Here is an 18501-nt window from a genome sequence, read left to right as displayed (position 1 = left end):
ATACATTATAGATATATAATTTTTTTTCCATGTGAATTAATTATACAATAAATGGAAGAAATAAAAATTAATTATATCTTAAAGCAAATTGCCGATTGCACTCTCCGGCCACCACGTCAACATCTTATTCTCTTGCCTAAACCAATGAACAGTGTTATGAAAACCGACCCCAAAATCAATGCACTGCGTCAGTGGATTAGAGGTTCAACTAGAGGCCAGTTGATTTCCATTAGGAAGAGATTGACTCCCTAACAAAGTATCAGTTGGGTAATCAAAACTCTGCCATATGATGCTTGAATTATTGTTGTACAGGACAAAGTTTCCAGAATCATGCATGGATGCAAAGGAAGCTTTTGCACTAGCATTACGAGCAATAACCTTCTTTTCTCCTTGGCCATCTATTAGTACCAGTTTATCATCCATGGTTGGTTGTAGCTTTGCATTTGAGGTGACCGGAGGATCATCTCGCCCTGCAGTCCATACCACTAACCAACCAAATTGCAACGACAAAGACATTGCCTTGCCCCGTGCGTATAAGACCCCAATGCAATTTGTCCAGAATGGGAAGGCCACCATGCAGGAGTAATATTTGGGAGAAGTGAAGCACCGGCTTGTATCTGCTGCTGCTTTGGTGGCTGCGTTTCAACTCTTGTGCCTGCAGACATAAGCAACAGGAAGGTGATAGTTATATCAATGATATCCATAACTATTGAACTTTGATGCTTTGTGGCAGAGAAAACAGAAGCAAAGCTATTTGTTACTACGCTGGCCTTGAATAGTTTAAATCTAAGCAAATGGTCTCCCAAGACTTGCTTTTCTAGATCAATGTCTCAAATTGACATCATCACATGCAGGAATTGACTATGCAAGACTTTTATCGTCGAGTCTTTCTTTACAGAAGAAACATAAAGGAGGAAGAAAGCTAAGTATTACTGCTAGATTGGGTATCAAACGATTGAATATTCAAAGTTAGGTTTGGCTCCTAAGATAATATACAAGCAAAATGTGTTGGGGTCTTGGCTATCTCTTGAAGGCAAAGGCAGTAAAAGTTCATGGGCATCAAGTTCTGGCCATTTTGCTTTCAGGTTTTACTCTCAAGGTAATGGCTTCGCTGATGGAATATGGCTGATCAGTGGTAGTCCACCTGAAAAAACTATTGTCTGGAATGCTAACCGTGATAACCCCCCGCTTCCCTCTAGTTCCAAGTTGAACTTGACCGGCACCGGTCTGCGGCTTTTCACAAATGGGAACGAAAGCCAAGATCTCATTCCAAATCTTACAGCAGTAACTTGCGCTTCCATGCTTGATTCCGGCAACATTGTACTCTATAGTAATGATACTGAAACCGTTGTCTGGCAAAGCTTTGATCATCCAACTGACACCATGTTAGGAGTTCAGAATTTAACTAACTCTGACACTCTGGTTTCTAGTGTGTCCAGATTTGACCATTCCAGTGGACGTTTCTTTTTCATCATGCAAGCTGACGCAAACCTCGTTGCTTACCCTATGCACCACCAAATAAGTCCCCAAGATGCTTACTGGGCTTCAAAAACTGCAGGTTCTTCTTTCCAACAGCTCAGTCTTGATATTGTATGAGCGACCAACTTGTGGGCAATGGTAGCTTACATGTCCAGGTATTGTGGAGTACCTCGCTTGAGAAATGTCAAAATCAAGGGTTTCTGTGGCTTCAACAGTTACTGCTCCAGCTTAACTGGCGATGCCGTGTGAGTGTTTTCCTGAATGATATTACTACCATTGCTCGAACACATCATAGGAATTTGGTTAAGCTCATTGGTTTTTGCATCAATGGATCTGGGAAGCTTCCTGTTTACGAATACATCAGCAACGGGTCTCTTGCAAGTTTTCTCTTCAACGATGAGAAACACATATCTCGGAGAGACACACTGAAAATTGCATTAGACATTGCCAGAGGAGTGCTGTATCTACATGAAGAGTGTGAGGTCCGTATTATCCATTGCAACATAAATCCTCGGAATATACTTATGGATGGAGCGTGGACTGCAAAGATCTCTGATTTTGGATTGGCAAGGCTGCTAAAGTCTGACCATTCAAGAATGAGAAAAGAGGATGATGGGACAAGCAAGTACTTGACACCTGAATGGCAGAAGGATGCACCAGTATCAGTAAAACTTGACATTTACAGTTTTGGGATGGTACTACTGGAGATTGTCTGCCGCAGAAGCAGCATAGATTGTTTCCTCATCGGAGGAGATACATCTTTCCAGCTGGGTATATCATTGCTTTGCAGCAGGACAGTTAAACAAGCTTGTTAAAGAAAATGAAGATGTAGAGTGGAGGATATTGGAAAGAATGGTGAAGGTGGGGTTGTGGTGTGTGCAAGACAATCCGCCTCTTTGTCCTTCAATCAAGAATGTCATCTTGATGTTGGAAGGATTGAAAGATATTCCAGTTCCTCCCTCTCCAGCCCACCTCGCTAAATAAATATTCTTAGCAGCATGTAATTCACTTATTCCATTTATAACTTCTCTGTGCATACATGTTTAGCGTGTACCTAGTACCGTAGTTTCATTTTCATCTTGCATTGTTGTTCACGTTGTTTTTGTGATTGATATGAAAAGCTAGCTTCTGTACTTGCCACCATGAAAGTTCTTGTAATAAAAGACTTTATATTTCATGGTATTGTGAGCATTTCATTCGGGTTGTGATGCATTTCTTCTCAAACCTTTCGTACATAATCTCTTAAAATACTGTAAAGTGGAATTGAGTTTCAAAAGAAAGTGCACGGTGTGGAGTTGCAAATCTAACCATTGAACTTTTCTATAACCCCACCTTCTGAGTGCAGCTTGACGTATGATCTATTATTGTCAAACAGAAAAAATGGAAGGGTGGCAGGGTACTTATAAATCTGACCTCCAAATGCATCCTATAACATTGTATTATGAAACAGAAATGGAATATATAATTGCATTACTTACTGAATACGTGCGTCAGCAAAATGTCAAAACATAACTTCTTTAAAATCCAGAGGTTTTATTATATGGAACCTATAATTCTATAAAATTAACTCCATCTTTACATTTAGCATCTTACATCTGTGTTAGTATCTAAGGCGTGCATAACAGAGGCGTCCGATTTAAGAGAAGAAAAATAGATGGGAAAATAGCCATCCCTCTACATTACTCAGCAACGTAACCCAGCAGGTTACTTGGCTGCTTGTTCCAGAACAGGGATTTTCTTCCATGTTTCTTCTTCTGAACCACTTATCTTCAACGGTGGCAATGAAAACATGCTAACTGTTGAGCTTCCACTTCTAATTTCCTGCAAAACATGCAATGCTGATACAGTACTCTTCATATAAAGGCTCTCCATGTACTCGATCTCAGCTAATTCCTTCGGAATCACCAAACCATCACTCTTGGTAGTGGTTGAAGTTGAAGGATCAAAACCTTCAGCTTGGGGAGTTGTCTCAGTGGAAACTGGAGCAGGATCATTCACAGGGAAAAGGTGGTCCAGCATTGTTTCACACTCCTTTACAAGCTTGTAGAGCAAGTCAGTGGTAAAGAAAGGTTGTTGCAAGACCTTCTGAATGAAGGGCAAGCGAATGAGAGCACCGGTTCTCTTGTCATACTTTTTAAGTATTTTCACTAGCCCTGTGGAATGAAATGAAAATTGAGGTAATAATTAGATACCAGGAATGGAATAGTTGTTTAAAGAAATAAATATCATACGTAACATATTCTTCCATTTATGCTCAAAATAACTAGTTGATCTAAAGTTGACACAGTGGTTTCCAGCTAAAAAGTGCAGAGCAGAGATACAATAATCACAGAAAATCTGTCTGAAAACCACATTTATTCATATTCCATGTACTTTTGTAGCATTTTCAAACCAGAATCACTTTCAAGTGGCAAGTAAAAAAAGTGAAACTCCTCTTTTTGATTGTTTATGCTTTAAGATGATGTGACCTTTGTATACTATGCAACTGGAATATTTATGAAGATCAGCATCATATTTAATTCGAACATTGAGGACATACAATTCTTGATTTAGCTGGCTTACCAAGTAAATAGAAGAATAAGAAGCCTAGTTATAGATGTATCAAAGGAGCTAGTTGTTCAATTTCAGAAACATGGACATGTTCAAAGTAGATTCTTCATTCCAAGAAAAGCAAGTGCTTTGTCCTACCAACTTGCCCAGAAGAATTTTCAGGAGCAATGGAGTGGACAACTTGTATTGGAAACGCATCTTATTCTATCTTACTACTTGATTTTTCCATTGCACTTAGAAATGGTATAATTCTAAAAGGGACATGGGCAAAGTTTTAAAAATGTAAAGAATACAAATTTTGTTACATTTCAACATCAATATAGAAAAATAAACAAATATTATAATATATATGAAAGTTGGAAGTACCTGTATAGTTGAGGGCACTGTAGTTTTCCAGCAAGACCATCTCTCCATGGAAATCCACAATTTCCTTGTGGATTTTCATCATCTCTTCCCTCGAACCCTTAACTTGGGCCACACTATCTTGTAACTCCTGTAGATTCCAACCACAATATACATTAGAACTTCCCATTATCTAACTGTTTCATGAATATAAATCACCCTGCGCCCAACCCAGAGTTAAATAGATCTTACTTTATAAGCTTAAACTGCGGTTACAGTTATCCATAAATAATCAAAAGGCCTAAAGAAAGTCATAATGTTGTGCGGAAGAAAAGCAAGACAGACGAATTGGCATTTCCAAATTGGAATAAGAATCTTCATCGTATTACCTAATCGAAACCCGATATTTTGTTTGATCACACCAAAATTCGTCATCCATCGATGTCCATAACTCGTAAATCTACCAATTTTCTTAGCTAATCGAAATTATATTTCGTAACAACATAAAGAGTTCCTATATATTTTAAATTATGGAGAGAGAGAAAATTGACAGATATCCACGAAAAATATCTAAATTCGAGAAAGATTATTGGACAAGTTAAAATAGCAAAATCCACTTATTCATTAAAAAGCAAATAATAACGTCAAACTCATCCAGACAAAAGAAAGAAATCCTAACAGTTTAATATTTAGTTATTTACCATTGAATTGAAGGAATCCTAAAGAATCGAAAAAGAAACAGATCTTGACGCAACTCAACAAAACATTGATAGAAAGAGTACCTTGAGTCTGATAATGTACTCTTCCTCCTTCTCAACGAAGAAGGTGTTGAATTTGTCGAGTTCATTCTCCAGCAGGTTCCGGAAGTCGCTCTCCTCCTTCGACATGTCGGAGGCGTCGGAAACGGCGTCGGCGTCGGCGTTGCCGGCGTCGGTCTTGAGGCGCTTGCCGGGGCGTTCATCGGCGGCGGAGGCGGGGGCGGGAGGGTCGAATTGCTTGAGCTTCTTCTTGAGCTCCTTGTAGGAGAGGAACTTGTCGCGCCACTCTGGCAGGGTTTTCTCGATCTGGCTGCTCAGGCTCTTCCCGAATTTCATGGCTTTCCGTTAGCAAAGGGAAAATAACAAGAAAAATAATTTATTTTTGGTATGTGAGGAGAATGAATATGTGTTTGTATAATTGTATTTGTGAGGATGAGAAGAAGAAGAAGAAGAATAAAGGAGGAAAAGGGAGAGAGAGGGAGCGGTGATAGATATAACGGTTGGAGGGAGGGAATATTCGGAGGGTATTGTTGGAATATCCCTAAAAAGAGTATATTTGGGGTTTTATTCCTCTCTCTCTCTACTACTGTGTTGTACTGTGCGCTTTGTCACTGTGTAAGGAGATAGAAATAGAAGTGCTGTGTTGTCATGTACTGTGTATCTGGATTTAAATTTTTGTTATTTTTAAAATAAAACGTGTTAGACTCAATCAAATATAAATATTATATTATAAGACATATATGCAATTTTTGGGTTTTTTTTTCTTAGTTCTGGTATTAATATATTATATTATCAAGGATTATATTTTTGAAAATAATATATTGAGGAGTATTATTCTCATAAATATTTGTAGTTAATATTTAGTAATTTCAGAAAAAAAAATAAAAGTAGAAAAATATAATATTTTATTTTATTATGTAATGATGAATTTAAAAAATACAATTTTTAAATTGAAGAATAAATTATGAAAAAATAATTGTATGGATCAATTATTAGTTTGATATAGTTGTAAAAATTATAAATATAGAAAGCTTTGTATTAACAACTAGATAGGCTACGATGACAAATTTAATTAATAATAATTAAAAAAACAAATAACAAAATGAAAGATGTTTGACATAATCACATAACACATTAAGAAAGTATAAGAAATTTATTTAAATTAATAATGTTAAAAAATGTTTTGTTGAGAGAGTTAAAATTTAGTTTACTGATTTTTATATTTTGTCATATTGATCTCATAATTTCTGGTTGCGAAAATGTCATCTTCTCCTTAAAAGAAAGAAGAGAAAAACTAGACAATAAATCAACAATTTATCAATCCAAAAAAGCATCTACTCAATTCAATGAGCATAAATTTGTTGTAAGATATTAGAAGACTGTATGAGTCATGACAAATCTAAAAAAGATTAATGTTTTATGTGACATCAATCTTATTGTCATTTGGACAATAAATATTCAATGAGAAATAATAACAAAATACTTTTTATACTAGAAAGTTATTAAAGGATGAAGCAATTTTAAAAAAAAATTAAATGAAACAACTTTTGGATGTATATAACAAATTTAGTTAAACTCTTGTTGTAAGTACAGAGCTTAAAATAAAGTGTGACTAATAGCATCTATAATGAGAATTGCTCAATAAGTTGTTTAATAAAATATGTTATTTTGAATTGTTTAAAATTAGAAAGAAAAAAAAATGCTTAACGTTTTTAGTATTATATATAGAAGAGAGAAATGAAATATGAATGATAATATCAAATTTTTCTACGGCATCTTTACATACACTATCAACTATTTCCATTAAAGTTTTTTATTTTCATTATAGATTTTTTAACGTTTGTAGTATTAGAAATTTTTTAAACTTCACCTTTACCATTTTTTTTGGGGTAAGTTTACAACTATTTGGCATAAAATAGCAAATAGAAAAGATTAAAAAAGAGTAACAAATAGGAAGGTAACAAAAAAGAATATTAAATGTATTAAATATATACATTAGAAAATTTAATTTTAAAAGTGTAAAAAAAATTTTAATTAATAAATGTTAACTTTAAAAGTGATTTATAAATATTTTATTATATGTAAAATTCATTTAATATATTTTAAGTATTAGTGATTAAAAAAATAAAATATTTAGAAACTTCTATATTATTATTCAATAACATTTTTAGAAGAATTTTTTTTACAATAATAAAATAAATATGTATTAAAAAAATTTAATAAATAATCTAAAAAGTAATAACTAAATATAATGTTATAAAATAATTATACTTGCCTCTCAATAGTAAATAATATAATATTTAAAATAAAAATAATTTCAACAACTATGTATATTTACATACCGGAAAAATAAGGGGGAGCTTTGAAACTTGAGAGTTAGTTGGATGGTAAGTGCTAACGTATTCATAAGCATATGGGATTGGCATATACCTTAATTCCGTGCAGAAAAAATGAGCATAGCTTTGGCATATTCCCTTCCAACTCCCTTTATTCTCCATTGGGACTCTGGCTATGCTTCAATTTAAAGCTCAGGGTCCACCTTTGCTCTTCCTTATCTTGTCCTATTATTCCATATATTAATTAAGTAGTCTATAATCCGAACTCCACTATGCTGTGCTATATTTCGTTTTTTTGGTGGTAAAATTATGATTTGATTAAGAAGTAAATTTATTTGGTTGAACGTTCCAATTTAGAATTTGAAGTAATATATAAATTTTAAGAGTGTTGCAATAATAATTAATAGAAATATGTTAAATTGGACCATATATCTCTGGATTAAAGAAAGTTTAAAAATCATTGAAAAAACATATAAATATGTTAAATTGGTTGGTCCTATTCATATAATGACTCAAAAGAACCTATATATTAATTTAGGACATTTTCATAACTATTGTCAAGTAATATCAAGACTTTGACAAAAAGTCAATACAACATCAGTCGAAATATAATTTATATGAGTGATTTAACAAAACATGTATCAATTACAAAAACTTCTTTTTTAGTGGGTACACTTTCTCTTTGTGATATTTCATCTTTTGCCTTGTTGTTGGTCTAAGGATAAGATTCTTAATGATAGTTGGTTGTATTCACCCATTTTTGCAATAATAGTTTGTTGTACAGTAAGATTAACTGCATTTTATATGTTTCCAATCTATTTACTTGTTTTTGAAGGATATTTAAACGTTCATGTTTTAAATTTCAATGGAAAAAAAATAGTTCATTATATTCAATATCTTTATGGTGGAAAAAAGAAGTAAAACAGAAATTAATTTTTTTTTCATTCGATGATGACAAAATTATCAAAGATCAGCCTTTATTGTAACGACCCGCCATTCTAAACCTCTGGAAATTTCAATTTTTTTAAATGAAAACTCTGCTAATTTGCTTATGAAAAATAAAAGTAATTTTTTTTATATACATTCACAAAACAACGTACCATTACTTAAGTGAATACATATACATATATATATATATATAAATATATATAATAACCTAATACACATCATTCACATAATGAAAAATAAATTTGTTCATACATATCATTAAATTTGTGATTTACATCTTCAAATCAACAAAAAGAATTATGGAGGAGTTGATTGACAAAACACAACTCTCTCCCAAAATAATCTCAACGTCATCACATCGGTTTGACGACTCCACAAAAGAATCTCACTTCTCGTTCACTACTACTCATTCTACTCTCCCACGAACAAAGGTTCGCGATCATCATAGATACCAACCACACAGTACAAAAATTGCGAGAGGTGAGTTTATTATAAAAAAAATTAATACAAAAATCAAATAACTACAATTAGTAAGAAAACATTAACAAGTATCATAAGCTTGCACCAACATTCATTAGTCCAATACATACTCATCAAATAGTCATCATCCATCCACAATTCCAATCATTCATGCTCAATATAATGCATTCACCTGACCTCACTCTCATATGCAATGTGGTATCATCCCCAAGAAAATAGCCTAATTTTCCAAACCGAGTAACATGCTCCCTAGTACAAGTATTCCTCCTCACGAGAAACTACAAGTACTTATTGACAAAGTTTATACTATTTCCATGTCATATGAAATATGAAACATGGGCACCATCAAATGTACTGACCGTGGATAATTAAATATTCTAAGTCATCCCCCTCCAGAGATGCTTAAAACTCTTTAATCACTCTATTTCTCCCACCAGGGACATCCAACAAGGTCACTGCACCCCCCATGAACATACACATCACACAATGTATGAAACATGGGCACCATAAAATGCACTGATCGTGGATAATTAAAGATTCTAAGTCATCCCCCTCTAGAGAGACTTAAAACTCTTACCACTCTATTTCCCTCACCAGAGACATCCAACAAGGTCACTGCACCTTTCCATGAACATACACATCACACAACGTATGAAACATGGACACCATCAATGCACTAACCGTGAATAATTAAACATTCTAAACCATCTCTCTCCAAAGATGCTTAAAACTCTTTAATCACTTTATTTCTCTTACTAGGGACATCCAACAAGGTCAATGCACTCCATGTACATACACAACATACATCATCACAGTGTATTTTCAACATCATCAACATTTCATCTCAATATCACTCTCAACATCAACATCATCTCATCTCAATGACATTATCAACAACAACAACATCATCTCATATTAACATAATTATCAATAACAACATAAACTCATATTGACATAATCATCAATAACAACATCATCAAATTTTTTTTGTCTTGATCCCAATTTAAGATTAAACAGGTTCTAACTAATTGAATATTTCTCAGATTTCTCTGAATGAATTTTCCATCTTCAAAAAGAATATAATTAATAACTTTTAAGTTCCAAATTATCTCTTTCTTGGAGGAAACTGCTCCAATAGCTCCTCAGTATCCAAATCCCCGATCTTGTTGCACCCCTGTTTGAAAAACAAATAAGCACGAAGACTTAAAAAAAAAACATATTTAAAATAAAGCAACTTGCTTAAAAAACACAAATAATCAAAGAATAGTCTGTCAAATAAATTCACAACTAAGTATTTGGAAGTTTTTAACAATGTTCATCACCAATGCAACCCGTAATGTTTTATTTAATAAATAAAACTACCCTTTTATTAAATATAAAGAGTAAATTAGTAAAAGAGAAACGATACAAAGAGAATTATGAAAAATAATATATATTAAAATCCGTAATGTAAACATGAAAAAAATATTAATTAAGCAAATTATTGTAATTTCGATAGATAAATTATTGTAATGAATTTATTTTATTTTATAAATTAATTATAATTTAATTTAATTTTAATTTTAATTATGTAAAAAGGTATTAATAAATGAAATGTTATTAAAAATTAATTATTTGTTAATTTTAAAGTGATAAATATCTTAAAATAAATGAAAAAAATTCAAACTGACATGTAGTAATATAAAACATAAATAATAAAGAAAAATATTTATACCTTAATAATATGAAAATTTTAATTAGAATACACTCATATTTTAAAGACTAGTTTTGATAATAAAAATTTTGACATTACGGAAATTGGTTTTTATAATATATAAAATATATAAAAAAACTAGGTTTTATATTGTGTTAAAAATAATTACCTTTTGGAAACTAGTTTTATAATTTTTTTGAAAAGGTAGGGGAATGAAAATGATCGAGAAGAGAAATAATTGGAAATAAAGAAAAAAAAAACAAAAAAAGGGGCGTAGAAAGCAAAAAGTGAGTGTGAATAACATGGGCCTTCTATTCTCTGATCAGTACTTGTTGGGCTTTTCTTTCGTCTCTTGTTCCATTGTATACAAGATAATGGGTTTGGTTGAGTAGAATGGAATGAAATTATAGGAAGGAGTAAAAAATTTGAATAAAAATAGAGGGATAAAAGTGTGAGACTCATAATTTTTTTTTTAAAATATTTTCTTTTTTATTTGAACTTAATCAAACCATGCACTAATGAAATCCTCGAGGCATTATCTACACATAAAAAAGATTAATAATTAGGTAAATTGATCTCTTTCCGTTTTCACAGGTATTTAAATTATGTTGATCTTTCTTTACTTTTCTATTTATATTTTATACTCTTTGGTGATTTTAATATATTTTATGCATTTTCACAACTACTAACGTTATAGTTAATTAAAATTAGTTATTATTAACTTTGAAATTACAACAAATAGAATAAAAGTGCTTCAAAAACTTGTTCACTGTTACTCTTTAATTCCAAAAGTTTTTGTTTAAATATAAAATTTAATTATAATATATTAATACTGTAAATATATTTTTTAACATTCTCATCCAATTATAAAAGATCATATATGATAAAATTGAGGTGACTCTTTACCTTCAAAGAAATGTGAATATTGGCTCCAAAGATAATAATTCATCATGCTTGTTTCAAAAGCACATTGACTTGCAAACAATTATTTTTAAATGGGCTCGAGATCATATTTCATCAAAACAAAACCAAGACTATATATATATATATATATATTCTTTTTGCATTTTCCATGTTGTTTCTTGCACTCTCTTTTTTCTTTCGGAATATCCATTTCAGAATATACTTATTTTTTTACTTTCAGAATAACCATTACAAAGGTTAAAAAAACATTCAAGTAAGAGTGCAGAAAGTAACATGAGGGTGCAGAAAGCAATAGCCCAATACCACCTCAATCCTAAAACACTTAACAAGCACAAATGGACCAAAGGTAGTATAGACTGAAGTCCACTACAAGTAACGTTAATTGCAACGTAACAACCTTGTGCATTTACAAGAGTTAAAATGTTAATCAATAGAAATTATTTATTGACGTTTATGTTAATATCTATAACAATAATTGAGATATTAATATGGTTCCATTTTTTCCATTTTGCAATCTTGAGGATAGAGTGAGAGGAAGTCATTTTAAAATAAACAAAAAAACACACAAAGTATTTTAGTTTGTACATTTTTGGATAAATATTTATTTTTATATAATAAAATTTATATTGAATAAATATTATTTTAATATCTAAATTAAATTATAAGTATAATTCATAATAACTGAATATCTTAGAATATATAAATTAAATTCTGAATTTATAATGAATAGTTTAACTTGTGGTGTGAGATTATTTTTAATTATTGCCAATTTATTTAAATATATATATATATATATATATATATATATATATATATATATTAAAAAATTTAATTGAAAGATAAAGGTAAAAGAAGGGTATCCCTTTTGACTAATTACAAGGTAATGTATGGAATTTACATTCAAAAGAGAGAAAAAAATATTAAAAGTATATAACTCAGAGAGTAATAATCTCATTCTAACTATGTATATTTTCATTTATAATATACAAATACATACATTATTTATAAAATATTATGTATACCACAAAATTAGAGTGATAAAATAAATTAGGCTCCACAGGCCAACCTATAGCTTACAAAAAATTACGGGGTGGGTAGGTAAGAGTTGGTCTATAAGACTCATTATTATTATTATATTTTAAGAATATATTATTTTTAATACTTTTACTTATGTTATGTTGATGCATGCATGACTTTTAGTGAGTCAATCTTCTGACATCAATTTATTTATTTAATTTTTTTAGCATTTTTCAATGTATACATTTGTTAATTGTTTGTATTACTTATTATTGTTAGTTTATTTTATGAAAACAATTCCTATAATTAACAAGAAAATTTATATTTAAATTTGGCTAAGTTATTATTACTTTAGGTTCTCTAACTAAATTCATGACAATGTTATAAAACGAGAGAGTTTTACTTTATTTTTACTCAGTTTAAAAAGAGTAAAATCGATCTATCAAAGGAATACTGGTGTTATATATTCAGCCGTATACTTGAAGCTCAAAGGCTAGTCGAACTCTACATGAAAAATTATTTTAGATGGAAGGGACTTTAAATGCGAGAGACCTTGTGATAACCATATTATATTTATGGAGCTTGCGTGTTAATTAAATCGCAATAATTCAAAGCTTATAACGTTATCACATGTATATGTCGACCTAAAAGTAACGGAAGGTACTGCCCACCGTAGTGTAATTTCAAAGCTTATTTAATGAGTTAAATTATTGTCATGTGCCAACAACCAAAGAGAGAAATATGTAACTAGAGTCTGCGCTTTTGCTCTTTGGTCTACTCGTGTTCTTCCTCGCTCATTATTGAGTTAGTTATCCAAAAGCAAAATTCAATACATTTAACTTTCCTTTTCCTATGCAACATCTGACTAAATTGTTTTACACACACACTTTTCACAATTTTAAAGTTTTTTTTTTGGTACATTCACAATTTTAAAGTTTGTCAAATTAAAAGAAATTAAAGCTCAAATTAATTAGATAAAAATTAAAATTTATTTATTTTTGGTCGTGTAGTTAGATCGTGCCTCAAAGAAATAAGACCTAATTCAAACACATTTTAAATATGAAGTGTAATATGGCTCACTAGGTCAAATATATATATGTAGGGATATGTTGTAATTGTCTAATTCGATACTCTTATGAGTATTTTATCTTATCATACTGTAACAAAGACTTTGAGAACATTGTAAAACGGTTTATGTAACTTAGTGGCCAAGCATCAAAGCGACGTGTAAGGGGTGCATATTTGGCAGCCCTAGGATGTCGGTTGAATAGCAAGGTGTGTCTTGAGAGGATTTCGATCAAGAGGAACGAATGGGTACACAGTCCCACATTCTTGAGCTAGTGCATAAACATGAAGGGATTAAATATGAGTCGGGTCATCTTGTGTCTAACCGTGAGGAATCAAGGGGTACAAATTTAAACTCCAAGTTTCTTTCTTTCTTTTTATAAGAAACTCTTATAATTTTGTCCATGTTATGATAAAAGTATATTTAAAGATATATCATTTTGTGCATTTCCTCAAGATAGATTTTAACATAAATTGAAAAGGATATATTTTTAAAATAATATTATAATGAATATAATTCATTAACGTATTACTTATTTTGACCTAAATAACATGTTTTATATACATACATACATATGTATATATATATATATATATATATATATATATATATATATAATATCAATAGAAAATTTAAAGTAAGAAAAAGATATAAAAATTATCAGTAACATATAAAAAAATTACAAGAAAATATAAAAAATAAATTAATTTAATTTAATTTTTAATGAAAAAGAAGAAAACATATAGAAAACCAAATTATTTGCAATTAATTATAATTTATTTTTGTGTAGAAAGTTAATATTTAAAGTAATTTGTTCGTGCATTATATGTATTGAAAAGTGCTCTCGTCATTTTATTAATTATTGTATCAAAGTGTATAAGTGTCATGACAAATTTGGAAGAAAAAATACATAAGCATGCTTTATGTTTGGCTTTAGCAGGATTTCAAAAGAGAGCATTTTCACAAGTTCCGCATTAGTTGTTTCTATAAAAATATCTTGAAATTAAAGCTTGTGAAAGTAAGCTAAATAGAGTAATGATAAGATATGTTTATAAGTTCTCCCAAGACAATCTAGTAATTATAATTATTATAATATAAGATAAATCCAAATAAGGTTTTTATATGTTCTTTTAAACAATTCTAAGAAGAGTAAATATTAACTATTAAAATTTATCATGAATGATTAAGATTAATATATACAATTATGTCAATATTTAAAAAAGCCAGTAACTTTTAAATTACCTATGTGACTTTAATTAACCTTTAATGGAAATAATAATTTTATATTCTGTAGTGATTTTAATCAACTTTAAATGTTATTTTCTATTAAGATATTTATAATATGGTCGACCTAATGATAAATGAGATATAAAATAAATTTTGAGACACTTTTTGCATTTTTTTTTATTTTAAATAAAAAATTATATATTCAGTCTTTTTTTTACTAACAAATGATTTTTTTTATTTTACAAAACTAATAGTAGTAAATATTTTTTTTTATTAATTGGCCTAAATTTTGTGTTTTACCTTAATTTTAGTCTGATCATAATTTATAATATTGTACAACTAAAATTTCATATTCTCATTTTTATATACTTTTTTTCTTACTTGGTACTTCCTTTAGTGTGTGTGTGTATATATATATATATATATTTGATGAATTTAAATTATAATTTATTATTTGTATTAAATATTATAAAATTGAACAATGATAATAAAATGTTTCTTGTTTTTATGTATTTTTAAAAATATACATTGTTAATTTATATGTATACTAATAAAACATTATATAACTTTTCTGGTTGGAAATATAGGGTGGTGAGATTCTAATATGGAGTCAACTTTAGTTTGTGAGAGCACCTGTTGACTGTGGAGGGTATGTCTGCTTGCACATATAGTTGTGACGTGAAAGACGACGACAAAGGGATCATAATTAAATTATATATATATATATATATATATATATATATATATATATATATATTAAGGATATATTATTTTGAAAGTAATTGTTATAAAAATATAATTTTCAATGGTATGGCAATTTAAAAATAGTTAATAGTATAAAAAACTTTTATATTATCATTTTAATTAAACTCTAATTTAATAATTCAATTAGATCAATCATTGCATAACAAAGCATCATTTTTGCTCAAGTATAACCTTTTAAAAAAACTGCTTACAGTATACATTTACAGTTAAAAAATGTATTAAAATGTAAAATTAAATAAATATAACTAGCATTACTTGAAAGGCACCACTGAGTTGGCGAATACAAGAAATTATTTTAACTTAATCACTGATCTTGATTCGGAATCTTAAATGTTTTTTAAAAAAACGTTAAATACTTACGAGGCCTACGTCTTGTTTCAGTGACTTTAATCATCTGAGGCAGCAGGAATAACAACGATGAGATAAGAAAGAAAATTAAGCTCCACCCTATATAATGAAATCTCCCACGTATGGAAATAGGAAAATATCTTATGGCAGCTCTATCTTCAATGGAAAAGAACGAATATGCACGAATTTATGTGTATTCATTTTATTGTTATTATTTATTAAAAAGATAAAAGAAAAGTAGCAGAATTGTTAATTTGTAGGAAATCAGAGAAAGACTTTGGTATACAGCAAACCAGATTATTAAGCCTCCAAACGAGCATGATAGTCGAGCACCGCTAAGATAAGGAGAACTGAAAATATATTTATTATTTATGATAAATAAACCATGAACGTTTCAAACAAGCAGCAGACGATAGGGCCTTTACATATGAACTCTGAAAATAATATTCTGTATACATCTCTCTTATTTTCTTATGTATATTTTCCTATGCATGCATGTAATATGTATGTGTATATATATATTATCTACACTTATATTAAATATGACATACATGAAAACAGATATGATATGATAGATATGATGTGGTTATATATAATTAGCCTATAACTACCACTTCCCTTTTTTTCCCAAATAATGACAACCCTTGTTGAAGATGAAGATTAAACATGCATGTGAATACCATAACGCTGTGTGGAAAAAAGAAGCTTAAAGAAAAAAGTGGTCATGATCAGCACCATCCCTTTCTTGAATGTTGTTGTTAAATGATGGGCTAGGGCAGTTTCTGTCGTTGAGGAGTTCCTCAATCATCTGAAGGGCAATTCTCTCCTCTTCGTCAATCTCTCCTCTCACAACTTCTTGATGATGAAGATTACCTATCACACACACACGGGGAGGAAATATAAGGTTGATCTAGTGATTCGAGAATAGTGGAGAAGAGATTGAGTGTTTCAAACATTCATAAGAAAACTAACAAACCTGTCACAGCCAGTGATGGAGACTCAATGTGGTGATGTTCAGAAGAAGGTAGAGAAGAAGAAAGAGAACTACTACTGCTACTATCAGCTTGATGATGAGTGTCATTATTATTAACATTAACACTCTTCTTTCCCAGTTGAACCGTCATGACCCAATTTGAATCAGAACGCCTCCCAGCACGTTTTTGCCACACTCCGATGTGGGAGTTCTCCGGGTCAAGCCTCAAACAAGTCATAGAAGGTGAAGGTACCTTCCCACATTTTCGAAGCTTTGCATGTAAGATTTCCTCCAGATCCTTCGAGGTGGTGGAGGGAGTGTCCTCACTGGTAGTGCTCTTTGGATCACCTTCTGGAGTTTGAGTTATTGGGAAATTGGTCTTGGCATTTCTCCCACTCATCAGAATCGCAGCTTGATCATAGGCTCTAGCAGCTTCTTCTGCTGTTTCAAATGTCCCTAGCCACACCCTTCTCTTCCTGTTCCACAAACAACAAAAAGAAAAATATTACTAATTTGTTAGTGTTGGATACGCCAAAAAGTCTCAGATGGCTTTGACGAAAATTAAGTTGAAATAACTTACAGAAGCGGGTGGCGAATTTCGGATACCCATGAACCCCAATGGCGTTGCCTGACACCTCTGAACTTCTTTGATTGCACCATGATGTTGTTAGAGTTTGTTAATTGGGGTTCAGGGATGATGCAAGTGATGATATGTTTTGGACTCACAATAAACAGTGATGGGCAAGTACAGAAGGAACAGATCACCAATTAGATATAGAAGGAGATTTCAACCCTAAAGAAGGCACACTGTCGGCTAACTAAAAGGTTATAGTACAACAATTAAACATCTTTACCTAAATCTCTTTTCCCTCTAACAGTCACCCTTTAATAAATGTTTGTGCTTGACTTGGTTGTGACTTGTGAAGTTGATCGCTGGACTAGCTACTTTCTTCATGTTTTCTCTCTCGATGGCACATGGTGTATGCACACTGTACTTGTGGGCCAAATAGTACATAGGTTAATTAACTACCCAAGTGTGTTAAATTAAAGGTGACATTCGCTGGAATTCTATTACCTGTCATTATAAGATGGAACCACTCCAACTCGGTGGTTATGGTTATGGAAGAGCATGTATATATAAATCAAAATGCATGTTCATCAAGTTATAATTATGTGTGGTAATTCGAAATAAATTAAACCTCTAGCTAGCTAAGATCACAGCGGCTTCATATATATAACATCATTTTGTATTATTGGGTTATGATTATATAAATGCGGCTTTTATTTTTTAACACTATTATATGAAAAGGTTGATGGGGTATTGTATACGGATTGTGTATTATGCACAGTATGAATTAATTAGCTAGAAAGAGATCGAGAAGAAAAGTATATAAAGTAGACGTGGATAAACTAAGAGCGTGGACAGAGAGTTTAATTAGTTGTAGCAAAATTGACGATAGAACGTGTTGCTATAATTGGAGTGGTGAGCTTGGGTCGGGTACAGGTGGTCACGGGCCTATGCTAGCTTATAATAGAAAACTAATTAACCCACTTTGACAATCCAATTGGCTCATCTTCCTAATACCACAGAATAA

At 30.9% G+C, this 18501-nt stretch overlaps 2 protein-coding genes and 1 pseudogene across 2 annotated transcripts; 1 reads left to right on the top strand and 2 right to left on the bottom strand.

Annotated features, from left to right (window-relative positions):
* Positions 1-421: 421 nt before the first annotated feature.
* LOC114393544 lies at positions 422-2558 on the top strand (annotated as a pseudogene).
* A 363-nt stretch (positions 2559-2921) lies between these two features.
* Positions 2922-5607, bottom strand: LOC114393865 (SPX domain-containing protein 1-like). Its single transcript, XM_028355329.1, has 3 exons — positions 5154-5607; positions 4396-4522; positions 2922-3632 (listed from the first exon to the last, which is right to left on the bottom strand). Exons 1-3 carry the CDS (start codon positions 5463-5465, stop codon positions 3184-3186), a joined length of 888 nt encoding a protein of 295 aa, XP_028211130.1. The 5' UTR covers positions 5466-5607; the 3' UTR covers positions 2922-3183.
* Positions 5608-16298: 10691 nt separating this feature from the next.
* LOC114393196 (ethylene-responsive transcription factor WIN1-like) lies at positions 16299-17837 on the bottom strand. The gene is made up of 3 exons (XM_028354462.1): positions 17487-17837; positions 16910-17382; positions 16299-16806 (listed from the first exon to the last, which is right to left on the bottom strand). Exons 1-3 carry the CDS (start codon positions 17564-17566, stop codon positions 16640-16642), a joined length of 720 nt encoding a protein of 239 aa, XP_028210263.1. The 5' UTR covers positions 17567-17837; the 3' UTR covers positions 16299-16639.
* Between the last annotated feature and the right edge of the window lie 664 nt (positions 17838-18501).

The sequence above is a fragment of the Glycine soja genome, chromosome 17, assembly GCF_004193775.1.
Source record: "Glycine soja cultivar W05 chromosome 17, ASM419377v2, whole genome shotgun sequence".
NCBI lineage: Eukaryota > Viridiplantae > Streptophyta > Magnoliopsida > Fabales > Fabaceae > Glycine > Glycine soja.
The sequence above is the reverse complement of the archived record's forward strand: the minus strand, read 5'-3'. Positions and strand labels throughout refer to the sequence as shown.

What these genes read in the sequence shown, in the direction of transcription:
- LOC114393865 (XM_028355329.1), bottom strand. Translation starts at nt 5,465, where the DNA reads ATGAAATTCGGGAAGAGCCTGAGCAGCCAGATCGAGAAAACCCTGCCA. An exon ending in AGTACATTATCAGACTCAAG is followed by an intron (nt 4,523 to 5,153) that starts GTACTCTTTCTA and finishes TGGAATCTACAG; the next exon opens with GAGTTACAAGATAGTGTGGC. An exon ending in CAGTGCCCTCAACTATACAG is followed by an intron (nt 3,633 to 4,395) that starts GTACTTCCAACT and finishes TTCATTCCACAG; the next exon opens with GGCTAGTGAAAATACTTAAA.
- LOC114393196 (XM_028354462.1), bottom strand. Translation starts at nt 17,566, where the DNA reads ATGGTGCAATCAAAGAAGTTCAGAGGTGTCAGGCAACGCCATTGGGGT. An exon ending in GAAATTCGCCACCCGCTTCT is followed by an intron (nt 17,383 to 17,486) that starts GTAAGTTATTTC and finishes TTTGTGGAACAG; the next exon opens with GAAGAGAAGGGTGTGGCTAG. An exon ending in TCCATCACTGGCTGTGACAG is followed by an intron (nt 16,807 to 16,909) that starts GTTTGTTAGTTT and finishes TGTGTGTGATAG; the next exon opens with GTAATCTTCATCATCAAGAA.